This window comes from Emys orbicularis, chromosome 16 (genome assembly GCF_028017835.1).
Source record: "Emys orbicularis isolate rEmyOrb1 chromosome 16, rEmyOrb1.hap1, whole genome shotgun sequence".
Lineage (NCBI taxonomy): Eukaryota > Metazoa > Chordata > Testudines > Emydidae > Emys > Emys orbicularis.
In genome coordinates, this window is record NC_088698.1 from 12505145 (window position 1) to 12522504 (window position 17360).

At 43.9% G+C, this 17360-nt stretch overlaps 1 protein-coding gene across 1 annotated transcript in view; it reads right to left on the reverse strand.

Annotated features, from left to right (window-relative positions):
• RSPH14 (radial spoke head 14 homolog) overlaps positions 1-11969 on the reverse strand; it is a 180525-nt gene extending 168556 nt beyond the window's left edge. The window contains exons 1-3 of the mRNA XM_065417932.1: positions 11771-11969; positions 9237-9339; positions 8895-9013 (exon numbers count right to left, since the gene is read on the reverse strand). Coding sequence (XP_065274004.1) covers positions 8895-9013; positions 9237-9339; positions 11771-11969 — 421 coding nt within the window. The remainder of the gene's footprint in view (positions 1-8894; positions 9014-9236; positions 9340-11770) is intronic.
• Between the last annotated feature and the right edge of the window lie 5391 nt (positions 11970-17360).

A 17360-nucleotide genomic window follows, 5' to 3' on the forward strand; every position in this document is an offset into this window, starting at 1 on the left:
GTTAACCCTATTGAGACAGTGGGTCTATATACGTATCTGACTAAAGATTTATTTGGCTCACCAAATGGAAAATGCCAGTGTTTTAAGGGTTAGGGAGAATGATAGCAGAATTGGACACATGGGACATCAAAGGGCTAGATTCATCCAAGTTGTCTGCAGGATGCCACTGTGACGGGTTGGATCACAGAACCCCCCTTGGGAGCTGCCAACTGATGTGCCAAGACTACTTCTCTCCCCGCTTTCCTGCCCTGTCAGCTTAGGACTTCAGTGCCCTGCCTGGTTTGAGCCAGACTCGCTAGCCTGCTGCAAACCCAGACCCAGGTCTGAATCACGTCCCCTAACAGCTGTAGGCTTACCTGAAAGCAGCTTACAGAGGTGTTCTTGTCTTTAACACTCAGATGCCCAATTCCCAATGGGGTCTAAACCCAAATAAATCCGGTTTACCCTGTATAAAGCTTATGCAGGGTAAACTCATAAATTGTTCGCCCTCTATAACATTGATAGAGAGATATGCACAGCTGTTTGCCCACCCAGGTATTAACACATACTTTGGGTTAATTAATAAGTAAAAAGTGATTTTATTAAATACAGAAAGTAGGATTTAAGTGGTTCCAAGTAGTGACAGACAGAACAAACTGAATTACAAAGTAAAATAAAATAAAACACGCAAATCTAAATCTAATACAGTAATACAACTGAATATAGGTAAAATCTCACCCTTAGAGATGTTTCAATAAGTTTCTTTTCTCAGAATGGACACCTTCCTAGCCTGGGCACAATCCTTTCCCCTGATACAGCTCTTGTTCCAGCTCAGGTGGTAGCTAGGGGATTCCTCATGATGGCTCCCCTTTTGTTCTGTTCCACCCACTTGTATATCTTTTGCATAAGGCGGGAATCTTTTGTCCCTTTGGGTTCCCACCCCTCCTCACTGGAAAAGCACCAGGTTAAAGATGGATTCCAGTTCAGGTGACATGATCACATGTCACTGTAAGACCCCAAGCCTTCATTCCTCCCAGCCTGACTCACAGGAAGGCTTGCCTGCAAACAGGGCCATCCACACAGGGCTGCCCAGAGGATTCAGGGGGCCCGGGGCAAAGCAATTTCGGGGGCCCCTTCCATAAATAAAAGTTGCAATACTATAGAATACTATATTCTCGTGGGGGTCCCTGTGGGGCCTGGGGCAAATTGCCCCACTTGCCTCCCCCTCTGGGCGGCCCTGCATCCACAGTCAATTGTCCTGGTTGCTGGGAGCCATCAAGATTCCAAACCACCATTAATTGCCCACACTTTGCATAATTATAATAGGCCCTCAGAGTTATATTTCATATTTCTAGTTTTAGATACAAGAGTGATACATTTATAGAAATAGGATGAATACACTCAGTAGATTATAAGCTTTGTAATGATACCTTACAAGAGACCTTTTGCATGAAGCATATTCCAGTTACGTTATATTCACTCATTAGCATATTTTTATAAAATCATATAGACTGCAACGTCACAGGTATTCCTTATACCTCCATAGGCCATGGGAGGTTTAAACCCCAAGGGCCCAGGGAGGTGATATTACAGTTCCCTCAAGGTTTCTGTTAGGCAAAGGCAGCTTCAAATTGCTATCAGGGCTCTGCCATCTGAGGCTTCTCAAGTAACGTGCCAACTCACTGCATTCCCCAGCCACCCTGACCAGTCACCATTCCTGGAGACTGCCACCCATAACCATAGAACCATAAGAAGACAGTGCTGGAGACAGCAACTTTTTGCTTGAGAAATGTATGTCAAATCTGACTTTTCTCACACATGCAAATAGTCCCATTGCAGTCAGTTTGACTTTACTCCCCCACATGTAAAATGAGCACAATTTGGCCCGAAGTGATACATAGCATGATTGGACCAAGTGTAACAGAAATGGGTGAAAGTGTTAAAAATATTAACAACATATAACAGTAACACAATTTAAAAAAAAAAAAAGACCTCCACAATTTGGTCCCTAATAAGGCAATTCTGCCTCCTCCTTTCAATTGAATTTGCAATGAGGGCACATGACAATTTTATGCAAGGATGTTTACTGCATAACTAAGTAATTTTCACAACTATGTAAATCTGTTGTTTCCTGAATATTAACTGTTGTGAGTCTTTCAGTAGAAAAAAAGGTAACAAATGTTCAGAGGATCTATTTATCTAATGAGGAAAGATTTGACAGTTTAGATAGTTTGACAGGGTGGACTAGGCCCTCAGGCCCCCTGGTGGATGCCTCAGAGCCTTGCCACACCCCACCCCAGAAAAGGGTAGTGGAGAGGGTTCTCTAAGCTCCCTAGAATGACTGCATGGGATGCAGCCAATCAGGAAAGAGGCTGCAGGGAGCAGCCAATCAGGGCCCAGCACTCCCGTATAAAAAGAGCTGCTGGGCCAGTGTGAGTTCAGTCTGTTGGCACAGAATGGCAGAGCAAGAGGTGCTCCTGGCTGGCTGCAGTGTCTGAAAGGGCTGGACAGATCAGTTGTTGGTAGGGACTGGGGGAGCATGAGAATAGCTTCTGGGGGGCTGCTGGAACTAAGCAGGTAGTTATTGGCAGGGCCCAGGGGAGTGAGGAAGAAGTTCCTGGTTGGCTGCTGGGGCTAAAGCAAGCAGTTACTGGGGGAAGAGGAAGGAGCTGCTGGCTGCTGGGACTTAACTAAGATGGGCTATGGGGAAGTGGCCCAGGCAAACGTAGAGCAGCAATTAGTAAAGGGATACAGCATATGGCTGCTACTTAGAGGGTCCCTGGGTTGGGGCCTGGAGCAATGGGTGGGACCAGGTCCTCCCCCCCACCAGCCACTTGGGGGAAGTGGATACACCCTAAGGAAGGGAATTAGAACTGTGGCAGCCCAGGGAAGGGGGCTGCACTGGGACTGACTCAGCAGGGAGCTGTGGTCAGAGAACTGAGCCCAAGAGGGGTGGCTCAGAGGAAAGCCGGGGTCACTGAGGACTCAAGTAAAGGCAAGGGGTTCCCAGGGAAGAAGCCCTCTGGGTGCTGCTCAGTACCTGCGTAGGAATCTTGCAAACTAGCTGGACCAATCGAGGGTACTGTAATGGGCCCTGTTGGACTGGTTAAAGACTGAGTCCAGGATGGGCTACAAGAAGATGCACGACCTGAGGGGGTACTGCAATAGGCCCCTGTTGGACTAATTAAGGGCCTCAGCCCAGGGAGGTCCCGTATGTTGATGCCAACGGAGAGAATACTGCTACAGGCCCTGTTGGACTGTTAGAAGACTGAGCCCAGGGAGGGCTGCAGGACATTTTGGACTGTACACTGGAAGGGGTTTGTTTGTTTCGCACATGGACTGTGTGTGACTTGGCTGGAGGGCTGAGTCACTGAAGACCTGCCTGACAAGCGCAGCAGCTGACCGGGGGCACTGTGAGCAGAGAAAAAACTGCAGGCACGCGCACACTTGACCAAAGGGCGCTTGCATGAGGTGAGTGTATCCCATTACAGATATTTTATATGGGGGGGGAATAGCTATCTGTAGCTTCTTTATCTTCTTTTCATACCAGCCAATTGTCCCCACCTGCTCTCTTCCTGCTCTTTTGAGAGCTCCAGTATTTTTCACTGTAACTAGTCAAAAATGTATTGAATATTTGATTTTTGTAATCTGCTTCTTAGCCACTAGCAATAATGGTTCAGATATCACTATGACACACACTAATAGCACATTTTGTTTTATGTGGAATTTTTGAGTAGTAATGTTTTAGGCTTTGGCACCACCAAGAGTCAATTTTGCTTACTACCGCATTTAATTGCTAGATAGACTCAGATGTTCTAATGAAATCCAAAGCTGTCTGCTTTTTGTGTAACCCTCAAAGTCTCTCTCTAGAGATTCATGTGAAAGAAAAAATAGTTTTGGTTTTGAATTGGTAGTGCCCCTGGAAAAACAATTATTTTGGAAGTAGATGCTACTGCTGTATCATTTGTCTTTGTAAAACTTGAAGAATAAGATGAAAACTACAGCTTGAGATATTTCATCAACTGTATTTTTGTCATACGCATCTGATTGAACACTGAACAAAAAAAGCAGAGTGACTGATACAGCTAAATCATACAGGTAATTCATTAACAACTTTGAATTATAAACTAAATATACAACCTGAAGAAGCACCAGTCAACAGAAAACCATCCCTTATTTTTGAAATGCAATGTTGGTAACCCTAGTGTTTACTAATGAAATAACTTAACTTAGCATGTGCCATATGTGTCACAATTTGATAGCTAAATGATAACAAGAGGTTGTGCAAATGTTTGACAGTAAAATATACACAGAGAACATGCAGTAGATGGATTTTCAAAAGTGACTAGTGATTTTTGGGTGCTTCAGTTTTTCGGGGTGCTGCTTGAGACACTTTCAAAGGGCCTGATTTTCAGAAAATGCTGGGCACCAAGTGCATGATTTTACAAAAATGTAGGCTTATGCCCAGAATAGAGCAGTGATATTCAGACTGGTCTGAGTTAACAGGCTATTGTTTCTTTGGCTATCGCTGTAGAGATCAATTATATGGATTCAAAGAAATTTGGACCGCATTTCTAGATATATTTGGATTAAAAATATTTAGACTGCTCAAAAAACACACTTCCATTCCTTCTAACCCCTCCTCCTTTTCCATCCCTCTTTGGTCCCCTGTTTTTCCTATTTATATATGTTTTTGCCTATTTGATTACTGTAACCCCCACTGTAACTATGTATTTGTAGTATTGTCTAGTTTTGTACTGTCTGGTCTTGCAGCTTTGAGTTGTAAAACTGCATAAGTCTTCTGGGGATCCCATGAAGCATATGGTTCTTGGAAACATATACAAGCTGCAAGTCATCCACCTTTTTGTATTTTTCACTTAATTTTTTTTTTTTAATAAAAGACACTCACAAAAGAGATGCTCAGCACTCACTCTAGAGAAAATCTGGATCCTTTAAGATTTCTCCAGTTTGGCTCCCAAAATTTGAGGTATGCAAAATCACAAAACTCTGGGCTTGTATTTCTGTTCAGGATCAGTATCTAAGGCTGGTAAAATAAGACTGTTCTTCAACAGTGGCACCCATTTCCGTTAACTACTGATCAGGACAAACTAAGGCCTAAATCCTGCAGTGAGCTCCATGTAGGTGAATCTTTGCATCCAAAAAGATCTCATTTCAGGATCTAAAAAGTGTCCAAGTGTTCTACCTGAAGTCAGACAGCAGCATTCACCTGTCCTGAAAAATTAATTACTTTACTGAACATTTTCTCTACAAACCAAAATCCAGATGGAAAAACTTCCTGATACTAAACAAATAAGCAGAGTAAGAAGTCCCTTGTCTTGACTTTATTTTGCAAAAAGGTACTTGAACTATGTATTACCCCTTTTGTCCCATGCTGTTAGCCAATATTTGTGATCTTGAGAGTTGTTTCCGTTAACAAGAGAAATTAGTTAAACTAGGGTTACCATATTTTGAGCCTCCAAAAGGAGGACACTCCACGGGGACCCGGCCCAGCCCCGCCCATGCCCCAACTCCGCCCCTTCCCCAAAGTCCCCGCCCCAACTCCGCCCCCTCCCCTGCTTCCCGCGAACGTTTGATTCGCGGGAAGCCTGAAGCAGGTAAGGGGAGTGTGGGGGGAGGAGGCGCGGCCCAGTCTGCCCCCCCCCCCGGCGTCTCCAGCCTGGGTTGGCTCGGGCTCTGGGGTGCCGGCCCGGCCGAGCACCCCCGGCCCGCCCAGCACTGCCGGCCCCCGGGCCCCCGGCCGAGCACCCCCGGCCCGCCCAGCACTGCCGGTCCCCGGCCCGGCCCCCGGGCCCCCGGCCGAGCGCCCCCGGCCCGCCCAGCACTGCCGGTCCCCGCCCCGAGCCCCCGGCCTGGCCCCCGAGCCGCCGGCTCGGCACCGCCGACCGCCGGCCCGGCCCCCGGCCCAGCACCGCCGGCCCCGCATGTCCCGATTTTCCCAGACATGTCCGGCTTTTTGGGATTTCCCCCCGGACGGGGATTTGGAGCTCAAAAAGCCGGACATGTCCGGGAAAATCCGGACGTATGGTAACCCTAGTTAAACAGGACTATATCAAAGAAATACCTCTAGTTACAAAGAACGTACACAAGGTCCTGTTTCCCTGAACACAGCAGAAATCAAACAAGAGACAGTTTCCACGCTCAATACTCCAAGACTCTTTCGACCCATCACTCTACCAAAAAGCTCTCGCTTTCTTTGCTTTCTCTCAGGACCATGTTTGCTGTACCTATCTTGCTGCTTTCTCCCTCCCTACAGCTTCTTCTGATCCACAGCCCCATGCATTTTCAATCAGATACCAACAAAACTATTTCACCCACATAGCTCAGTTTCTGACTGGTATTGTATGTGGTTTGTGTTTTCCATGGGGGCTCCTATTGTTTCAGCTATCTTACTCCAAAAAGAAGCTTAAGTGCTTCTTACGTTTATCCTGAACGAAAGGTGGCACTCGCACCCGCCAGCTCCAATAAGGTTTTTGACTGCAGTTAAGGGTCAGACATTTCTTCTGGTAGCCACTGAAATCTTTGCCAAAAATATGCATGAATAGTTCCCTAAAATTAAGGGCTGCTGTACTGTTTACATTCAGACATCTCTAATGGGTGAGCCAGCAATAAATTCAGTAACAGTAGCTCCATGCATGCCATAGAATAAATTGGATTTATAATATATGGTACACTGCCATTATGTTCTGCAGGAAATTCCTGGCAGCATGGTTAAAAAAAGACACACTAAAGGTGTGATTTTATTTTATTTTTTTCATATACACTAAAGCCCCTTTATATCACTCTGGCAATGTAAAGGGACTTATGTGAGTGCAATGTAATTTATTTCATGTTAAGGTCTGTTTACCCTGCTATCCGTGACTATTTGTATGTTAAAGTATTCTGCTCTGAAAAGGATATACCAAGAATTCTGCTTGCCTTTAACATTTCAACACTGTCAACTCTGAAGAACAGTCAGTCAAGGAAAACCAAAGGGACAGTGTGATACTCAAACACATGCTTGAAAATAAATACACAGTAATATGTCTAATTTTAGGCCTGCTAGCGTTGATAGCAACTCTTTAAACATATAATTCTGATGTGAACCAACTGGCATAATTTCTTCCTGTGACATTTTCTTCTCTCATAAGTGCCACAAAACACTATTTATCATCCTGACTACAGAGCTAAATGAATAAGTACCCTGATAGATCAGGACATACCAGTACTAAAAAGTCACATTGCAAGCCACCTTCTCATTAGATTTTAAAGTCCACGGGATGATTAATAGAACAAAATAATGCAGAAAAATGTTAAATTACTGTTCTACTTGAAAATCCTTTTATCTGATTGATATGTGATCTACTACACCTTAATGGTGATCACATAAAAGTTGCCTTTTGTTTTGTTTGTTGTTTCTCACTGGATTGCTTTGCTATATACTGATTTATTCACTTCAGACTTCACAATGAGCTGCATTCACATAAAAGTTCTTTTCTATAATTCAAGCATGCTCACTCAGCAATTTTTTTTAAACATTCACTCAATGCCTTTTAAGCACCACTAATATGATGGAAGTCTTCCACTTGAAATTTGGTATGTTTTCCCTTGTGTCTTAATATAATGGATTTTAAATGGATATTTCCTGTAGATACTATTGTACTTCTGAACTCTGACACAAATCAGTATTTTTAAACACTGTGGACAAAAGGATAAAAAATCAGGGCCAAACCCTTAAGGCAAAAAAAGACAGAAAACTAAAAATGTATGTAGTTAGACTAAAGAAAACATTTTAAAAGTATAATGAATTACCCCACTATTATTTCAAGTCAGAGACAAATTCTTATGATTGAACTCCTAGGGCTAAATGCTGTACGTACTCCACTTCCTGAGATGCAGCCCAAAAAGATTGATGGGAGGCAAAGATGCAGTTATGTTATGTTTGTACCCTATGAATTCTAGGCTGCTAGAGGGCTGAAACAGCAGCCCATAGCCTAGGCATAGTAGCCCAGAACCCCTGGAGCACTTGATGTTATGGGCTTGCTCCTTCTGCCACTGATATGCCCCCTACACCAGGGCTTGAGAGTAGGGTGAGGTGAGGGATATTTACACAGGATCTGCACTACCCTTGCACTGGAGAAATTTGCCCCAAGCCTCTTGCAGCTCCTGTATAGCCCCTATGAGCTGCCAGAGTAGTGTATGGGGGCTGGAATAGTAGTCAAAGTTAGCCCCCTAATATTAAGAGAGAGGTCTCACCTGATAGACAGAATAAGGAGCCTCTTTAATGCAATATCATTCATGGCAATTCCTGAAATCCAAATTCAAGGGAGGAATCCTGCAAATTCTTATTCAAGAGAGTAGCCTTACACATGCGAGCAATCTCACTTAAGTCAATGGAATGTCTTGTGAGTAAGAGTTTGCAAGATCAGCCCCAAAAGAAAAAAACATACATTGCTCTTCTGTCACATTACAACAGAACCTTGTTTCAACATATGTGAACTGAGTGAGCCTTTATCTTTTAAAAGTAAGAATTCACACTGCTATTACAAAACCTGCAAACAATTTAAAAAGTGAGAACAGCATCATCATGCAGTATAATTGTCCCTCACTCAAAAGCAGCAAGCCGTTCTTTTAAAGTCTTCAGATGTAACTCAATGATAAATTACAAAAATAAGAACACTAACTAAAGAAAATAAGATCAGCGAAAATAAGTAGTTATTTCTCATGAATGGAATTTTAAGTAAACTGAAAAAATTTAAGCTGTAAAATTTTTTATTTTTTTTAAATAAGGCTTTGGCCTCCTTACGTATTTAATCATTTTAAATGCATACTTAAAATGACCTGGAAAGATTAAGATGCCAGAGCACCTTATGTATCTTTCTGAAATAAATATTATGAATTTAAAAAAAAAATCCTACCCGCCGGTAACTCTGCCATTATTTCAAATGCCCGGTGCATGTTTCTCCGACAGATATCCACTGGATCATTCAAGAGCTGGGACAGGGCAGGAATGACTCCGTTTTCTATAAAGCCATCCCTACAAACAGAAAGCTGGGTTTATGGGAGATTTAATTAGGTAAAACAAAACTCATAAATCCTACCAATGTGTAATAATCTCACTGACATTCTATTCTAAATCTTAACACACTCCAGCAATCTTGATGAAACTTGGAAACTGCTGCTGAATATTCTTCACTGAAACTTGAGCTACCATCTCCACTTCCCAGTATCCTCAAGTAAACTCTGGTGAATATACTTGCCTGCCAACATTATGAGTAGCCATTATATAAAGGACTTCAGTTGTTTTTTCTCGAACAGTGCTATCTTGGTCTAGAAGCAAATATTTCAGGTTATCCAGGAATCCTAAGAGACAGAATAGATTAATTTTTTTAACATTTCTTTACTTATTAAAATAGCAATGATTGGGTCAAACTCTGGCACTGACACATCAAGAAAGAAAGTGACTTCCAGAGTTGAAAACTTACCACCAAAAATGCGATGCCATGAATCTCCCAGTATTGAAATTTCACAACTGTAGTGTATGAGTTATAGCTGTAATATGCTTAACACAGCTAACATCACCAAGAGCATGATTCAAAACCCAGTGAAGACAATGGAAAGATTTTTGTTAACTTCAGTGGGCACTGGATCAGGCCATAAGCAATTAGGCTGTTGTGTTCTGTACTAGCTAAGGTCCTAATCCTGCAAATACTTATGCATTTGCTTAACTCTATGCTTGTAAGTAGCCCCACTAAGGCAAGGGCTCAAGTTCTCAAAATTGTTTGCTGGACCTCTTTTGAAAATATTTCAGGCTGTGATGACCAAACCCCCCACCCTCCCCAATACCATTCCACTGATGGGCAGCAGGTATCATAGGCTGGGCCTCTCCAAACAGCCAGGCCCACGCTCCACAGCTCCCCCTGTGCGGTGGCTCCAGGGCTGAGGCTGTGCCATACATCCTCCTGGAACTATGGGGCTAGGGCCACGCTGCCTGGGACAGGAGCCGTGTCTCCCAGCGTTCTGGAGCCGGCAGCCATGGGCGGGGGGTGTAGAAGGGGCAGGGTGGGGGTGGGGCTGGGGGCTAGCCGGCAGTTCACGCACCGCCAGGGCTGGCGCAACCCATTAGGCGACCTAGGCGGTTGCCTAGGGCGCTACAATTTGGGGGGTGGCGACCATGGCGGTATTTCGGCAGCGGGACCTTCCGCCGCCTCTGTGGGGGGCGGCATTTCAGGGCGGGACCTTCCGCCGCCTAGGGCGGCAGAAAAGCTGGCGGCGCTCCTGCGCACTGCCCATGATTCCACCATTACTTCTGCACTGCTGCTAGCGGTGGCACAGCCTTCAGAGCTGGCTGCCCAACCAGCAGTTGTTCTCTCGGGACCCCCAGTTTGAGAAACACTGCACTAAAGTCAATGGAGCTACTTATGACTAAAACTAAGAACATATAAGTTTGCAGGATTGGAACCTAAACTGTTTGGACGTTTTTTAAGGGTAGCCCCAAGCAGCGGTTATGTGAAGAAGAAGAAGAAATGAACTTGATTTCCTTACTTGACCATACATTTACTAGGCTATTATTGGCTGGGGGTGGAGGACAGGCAGTACACCTGGTAGCAAGGGCAGAGTATGAGTCTTATATTATTACCTTTGCAACTGTAGTTCAGATTAAAAAATAACTTGACAGGTTCCAAATGGGATGACCACTATTCCTGGGTAGAGGAAATATCACCAATGGAAGGACTTCAAGGCTAGCAATGGGGGAGGGAAAGCTCAGTGGTTTGAGCATTGGCCTGCTAAACCCAGGGTTGTGAGTTCAATCCTTGAGGGGGCGATTTGGGAATTGGTTCTGCTTTGAGCAGGGGGTTGGACTAGATGACCTCCTGAGGTCCCTTCCAACCCTAATAATCTATGAATGGAGATTAGAATGGTGGCAGAGCTGAAGCAAATTCCTTCTTTAGTTTAAGTTAAACTAGCTATAGGTATGCAGCACCCAGAATGCGCAAAAAAAAAAAAAATGCATAAGAGACTGAATTCAATGGAGCTGTGCCAGAGCTGAGTTGGGGTTTGTTGGGGTTTTTTTAATGACTGTTTGCAGTAGGAGATCATTTAACCTGCCCACACCAGGGGAAAATATTGATCCAAATCTTGGGAAAACAGAGGTAATAAGATACAATGCAGATGACTCTCTTATAATATTCATAGTTTTGTAAGCCTGACAAATATTTTATTCCATATTATTTAAAGGTTCATCAGATCATAGACCCTGATCCTGCAATGTGAACTGATGGTTTGGACCGTTACACCTGTGCAGAATGCCAATGAGGTCAACAGGACTCCACATGGATGTAAATGTCAGCACTATCTGATCCATGGGGGTGGTTTTCCATGAGTGGACTCTTATGCCTCTGCAAAGCCCCCATGAAGTCAGTAGATTTACACATGGGTGTAAGTGTCCAACTGCGCAGAAGAGCCTGGATGCTCGGGGACTCTGAGAACAACAGTTCCACCCTCAGACACAGTGTAGGAAGAAAGTTAAGCAGAGATCCCCTGCACATAAAATCTAATTAATGGATAGGGAAAGTCTTTTTCTCTTGGACTATTTACAACTTTTTAAAAACATTTGCTAAACCAGGGAATGTGAGGCATGATGTTCCTTGTATTTCTGAGGTAAAAAACAAGCAGGAATAAAATGAAAACCTTTACAGGGCCTTTTGTACATCCTAAAGAAACAAACAAAACCACTTTTCCCCTTTCCCAGAGCCCGGTATTCTGGAAATCTGTGGCATCAGAGATCACTTACCTAGTTTTATTGCTTGGTAGACATTCTCTGGATCATGCACCAGATCACATAAGGCCATCAATGCCCTCTGCCGGGTGAGCAGCTCAGGGGACTGTAACTCCTCATTCAGCTTAGGTAGGGCCCTCGCCCCAAAAGCAATGGGGGCTTTAGTGGGGTCAATGTCGGGGGGCAGTTTGGCTGAGATACGAGCATGTGCCATCCCTAGGTACTATGGGATGGAGTCCCTCTGTTCTCTAAAGACACCCCAAAAATCACTTTCCCAGAGGGGGTGGCTAAAGTACCCCAGGAAGCAGGAACTCCTGCTTTCAACTCGCACTGAGCCCCCAGCAGAGCTACTCTGGGAAGGAGTCAAACTATGACGAGCGTAGGACAGAGGATTTGGGGGGGGGGGACATAGGCCCCCCGTTTATTTCTGTCTCTGTCGAATTCTGCTGCGCTGACTCGGCTGGACGGTTTGGTTCTGACTGTTGTGAAGCCAAAAAACGGAAGCAAGACCCCCACCGGGGCAGGTTTACAGTGGGGTAGCTGGGGGAAGGGGGCTTCTTCCCGCCCCCCAGAAACGTTAAAAACGGCTCCTCTGATCGAACTACGGGGGCGGGGTCGTTTTCAGGGAACCCCCCGAAGCCGTTTGTTCGGTCTGAAGTTTCAAAACAACAACTCGTAAGGGTCTGTCCTGTTTAAAAAAAATCCCAACCCGAACGGAGCCAAGTGGGCACCCCCCACCGGGCCCCGCTCCTCGGCCCCCTGCGCCTCGCCTGGCCCTGCTCACAATCAGTAGGGCCCGGGCCGGCGCTGGTTGCTAAGCAGCGGAGACGCTCTATGTGTGCGCCGGGTTCTGTGAATAGGTAACTGCGGGGCCTGCCACTGCAGGCTACCGGCCTGCGCAAACAGCGCAGCTAAGGCATTCTCCGCTTGTTGCTAAGCCGGGACAGCGCCAGTGACGTAGTTGGTGAATAGGAAGCTGGGGCCGTTATTAGCGTTGGGAAGGGCACCGAGGAGAGAAGTGACCGAACCATCGAGCTGGGGAGGCGATGTCCCTACAGGAGGGACGGGAAGAGAGAGACTCTTCTTAGGAGGGGTGAGCCCCCCCCTCTTAGGGCCGGATAATGGGGGCCCCGCTGACAATCCCCGATGCGGGGAGGGTGTGAGCCCCGGTGAGGAGAGTGTTTATAAATCTCCCTCTGGGGAAAGGGGAGACGCCCCACAACCTGCCCCATTGGGGGGGGGCATTGTTAACTATCTCCGGGGGGGGGGGGCACCTGTATGGTTTTGCGTGGCTCATTTAAACCCTCCCTTATCAGTGTTTGAAATCTGCCTTCTTCAAATGAGAGCCATGGAGAGGCCCTCGACTAGGATTGTTGGTCTGCTGGTCACTCCCTTTACACACCCTGCCCAGAGTCCTTGGGCCAAATCCTGCTCACAGCTATACTCCCTGCATCCCACTGACATCGCTGGGGCTGCATGGGGTGTAACTGAGGCCAGAATTTGGCCTTCTATCTATCTATCTATCCATCCAGGGGCAGATGTACACAGTATCCCAATGTTTATGACGATACAATTAAATCATTGGTGGAGAAAAGCCAGCACCAGGGTTCACTCTGAGTGAAATGGGAGCGTAGCCTGTATAAAGATTCAAGAATCAGGCCCAAGGATGGGAGGAGAGAAGAAGGAGGTTTGGGGAGGCCAATACAAAATAATTTTGTTTAGGCTGGTAATAAAAAGAAGGAGGTGCATTATTTACCTGTACCTATTATTTATAGGTAATAATATTGAACTTGAATGATTTCAGACAGTCAGAATGCAGGGATATTGCACAGTGACTGACATATAACTGTATGCTTATGTCTCTTTTATGCCTCTTTCTGCACTCTAGCTGAGGAGTTCAGGTTTCCATAATTACTGTAAGATTGTTTCTCAATAGCTGTGTGATATGCACATCCCTGTTTTCTGACCATATACGCAGCACGACTGTTATCCAAGTGTCTCCAGGAGGCTTAAAGAACTGTACAAACTGTTGGTTATATTTCTGGAGTGGCTGCCACTCACTCGCTTGCTGCATGACTTTGGGCAGATCAGTTAACTTCTCCTTGATTCAATTTCCCAGTCTGCAAAATTAGGATAATAATAATCAACTTTATAAAGTGCTTTGAGGTCCTCAAATGAAAGGTGATATATTTAAATGCAGAATACTGTTATGATTTTGGGGGAAATATGCCAGAATGCTAAAGACCAAACTATATTAAAAAAACTTGATTTATAATAAGGCAACACTTTTTAATGGACCCATTTGCAGACTATTATTTCTGTAGAAAACAAAATATTTAAAATTATTCTAATATTGACCAAGAGAAAGGCATTGTTTAGTAATTTGATAATGGGACTGGGCAACAGGCACTCCTGAATCCTAATCTTAGCTCTGCCTCTAATTCTTTCTCTAGCCTTGGAAAGTCATTTAGCTGCTGTCTCAGTTTCTCCATTTGTAAAGTGGATTAATATTTGCCTACCTCACAGAACTGTTTTAAATATTACAGTAGATGGGTATTTTTTGTGAAGTGCCTTGAACATGAAAACAACAATTTAATTGTTAAATGTTATTGGTTCAAGAAAGCCAAAATAAGAGTATCTAGCCTGGTTCATGTTATTTGATTTAGAGTTCTACTCTTACAGGGTGAAAGGACAGATCTGCATTAAAATTGGTATCACAAAGGCACAAACAAGCTCAATATTCTGTGATTTCCTAATAACAATACAAAGGAAGACTCAGCAGATGGTTGAAGACATTTTAATCCCTCTGTATGTGAAGAAGTAAAAGTGGATATTGTCTCAGATCAAATATGCATAACAGAAGAACTTGTGTAAGGTTATTTGATTTAACGAACAGTGCATACATCATACTAAATCCCCATGCTTCATAGAGATGGCACAGTCATGTGTTTGCCTTCCTCCTACAGGTAGTTCCTGTTGAAATCAACGGGACACCTCTTATGAATAGTAAGTAAGGTTTACGACCTGCTCCTTCTTCTCCCATTTAAATTAATGATAGCTTTGCTATTGACTTCAATTGGAGCAGAATAGGGTCTCTTGCCTTTTAGTTGAAAAGTATATGTTTAATTTATTTAATTATGTTAAAGCTTTTGCACTTAAAGCAATTAGTGAAATGGTTTCTCAGCATGCAGCCTTTTAAGAGAGGAGGAAATTTCAGGCATATTTAAAAAAAGGGAAAAAAATCTTAGTATTTCACATCAAACTTATGCTTCTAGGGGACTTTGAATCCCTGAAGGTGTGAAATGGCTGTATTAGTGGCCTCGGGGCCTTATGAAAACCACACCATGTGGTGCTGGGCAAACCTAAGATATGTAGTAACCATTATTTTGATGCACTGGTTTGTCAACATCCCTCCTGACACATTTTATTGTATGTCACAGAAATAAAACACATAGCGGAGAAAAAAACGTTGGTGGAGCCAAATGCTTGAAAAAGATCCGACTATTGTTTTAAAATAGCTGAGAGTTGGAGCCTATAAATTAGAGACTGAAAAGGGCACAATTATGTGGGATGCTCGTTAATCTCTCTATAATAAGGTTGATATAAAAACAAAAACATTTTTAAACGATTGAAAGTAAATATAAAATTATGCTTTCCATTAGACATACACTGCTTTGGCCGCTGTTCTCCACCTATGCAGGGTTTTGGCCATATGTCTTTACTTTATGCATAGATCTACTAGTCATACCCTCATTTCTGGGCCATGCCCACATTTCTTCCTCCACATTACTTTCCAGAGACCCACCACAGATATGACATCTGGATTATATGAGGATTATTTCCTCTGTACATTGTTTCCACTTGGTAGACCCTTACACATACACATAAGTGGCCTCAAGACTTGCCTCTGTTTTTCAGTACCAGCCCATTAATGTTTATGGCATAGGATTATGTGGAAGTTTAAAATTTGATACCTTGGTAGGCAGGAAGCATATGTCACTGCAATGCTGATTACCTCAGTCTCGGGGTGCTTTGGGTTCTCACTCAGGCAACCGTGACATGTTCTGGCATCAGGGAAAATCAACTGTTTGTGCAGCTTGTGCTACAAAAAAGGTTACTTCCCCACTCTTCACAAAGCAGTTAAATATTCATACCCATGAGCTAATTTTCATTATGTTTGTGCAACAGCTATAATAATCAGAGTTCTTAGACAGGATTTTACAAAGACAACGGTATGGGTCAGTCAGATCAATAGGATTAACATCAGACAAAGGAATAGATGCTGGCTTGTCTGTCATTGAAATCCACAGTGGCAAACTTTGTTACTGTTAAAATGGTCTTCAAGAAAACATACTTATTTTCTTAATCTCAGAATTTGGGAGCAAATTGTCCAGTAAACCAGGTAGGCCCATGTTGTGGGTTAGAAACTCATTGAGTGTGCACTTGTGGAGTTTCCTCTTACTTCCACTGGGATGTGGGCTCTTCCATTTGCAGAATGGGAAGAGGGTGTCCTGAATAACCTGCAGACCTCCCAATATCCACAGGAAACCAGGCCATCCCTACAAAGGACCTGTGCCTCCACTCTGCCTTCTCTCCTACCTCCTTGGTCCTTTGGCATGAACCATGCTGTCCTGGGCTTCTCCAGAGGCCATTAGCTTTGAAAAACTCCTTCAGGAGTAACAGGGGCAGCATTAATTTATTCTAATTTTCTGAAGGATGTTGGAGAGAAAGATGGAGAATAGCTGGCCTGCCAGACCCAAATTCCCCCTCCATTCATAGTCTGTTTTACATAGAATACTGATAAAGATGTTTCTATAGCACTGATGGAAATGGGGGATGAGGCAATGAAGGCAGCATGTCCCTTTTCTTTCTCTATAACCAGGTCCCCTCCAACCCTGTAGGCAGAGGGAATGATCTGGGCCTTAATACAGACCTCTGGTCATAGCCAGCTTTAAAGTTTTCTTATTTTCCTTAGTGGTTTTTGACAGCTTTGTATTTCTTAAATCATTATCCATGCTCCCTCATTGTACAGTACAGTTTATTGATTTACTTGCTGGGAGAATGGGACCGAAGCATGAGAAAAGTAAATATACTGGTTACTAACCAAGACAACCGGGTTATTTAAATTGGTTACCTTGGTCTCTACTGCACTTTGGATTCATTGAGAGTGGTATTGATTTTTATAGTTTTGTGAAAGGGCTCTAGGAGACAAGCAGTGACTAAGCCTGTGTACACAGGGCAATTGTTTACATGATTAGGATGTTCTAGAACAGAATAGAGGGAGGTTAAGGAAGCAGCTCATATGGTGAGACTGTCACCCAGTCATTAAGGTTTTTGTTCTGATTTAAAATTATTAATTTAAAATGTGAAAACTGGCTAAAATCGATCCCCATTAGCCACAAAGGCGTCTTATATGTAAAGGTCCAAATCCTTTATAGATTCCAAGGCTAGAAGGGACCATTGTGATCAGGTAGTCTGACCCTCCTGTATAACACTGGCCATAGAATTTCCCCAAAATAATTCCTAGAATAGATCTTTTGGAAAAACAACCAGTCTTGATTTAAAAATTGACAGTGATGGAGAATCCCCCATGACCCTTGGTAAA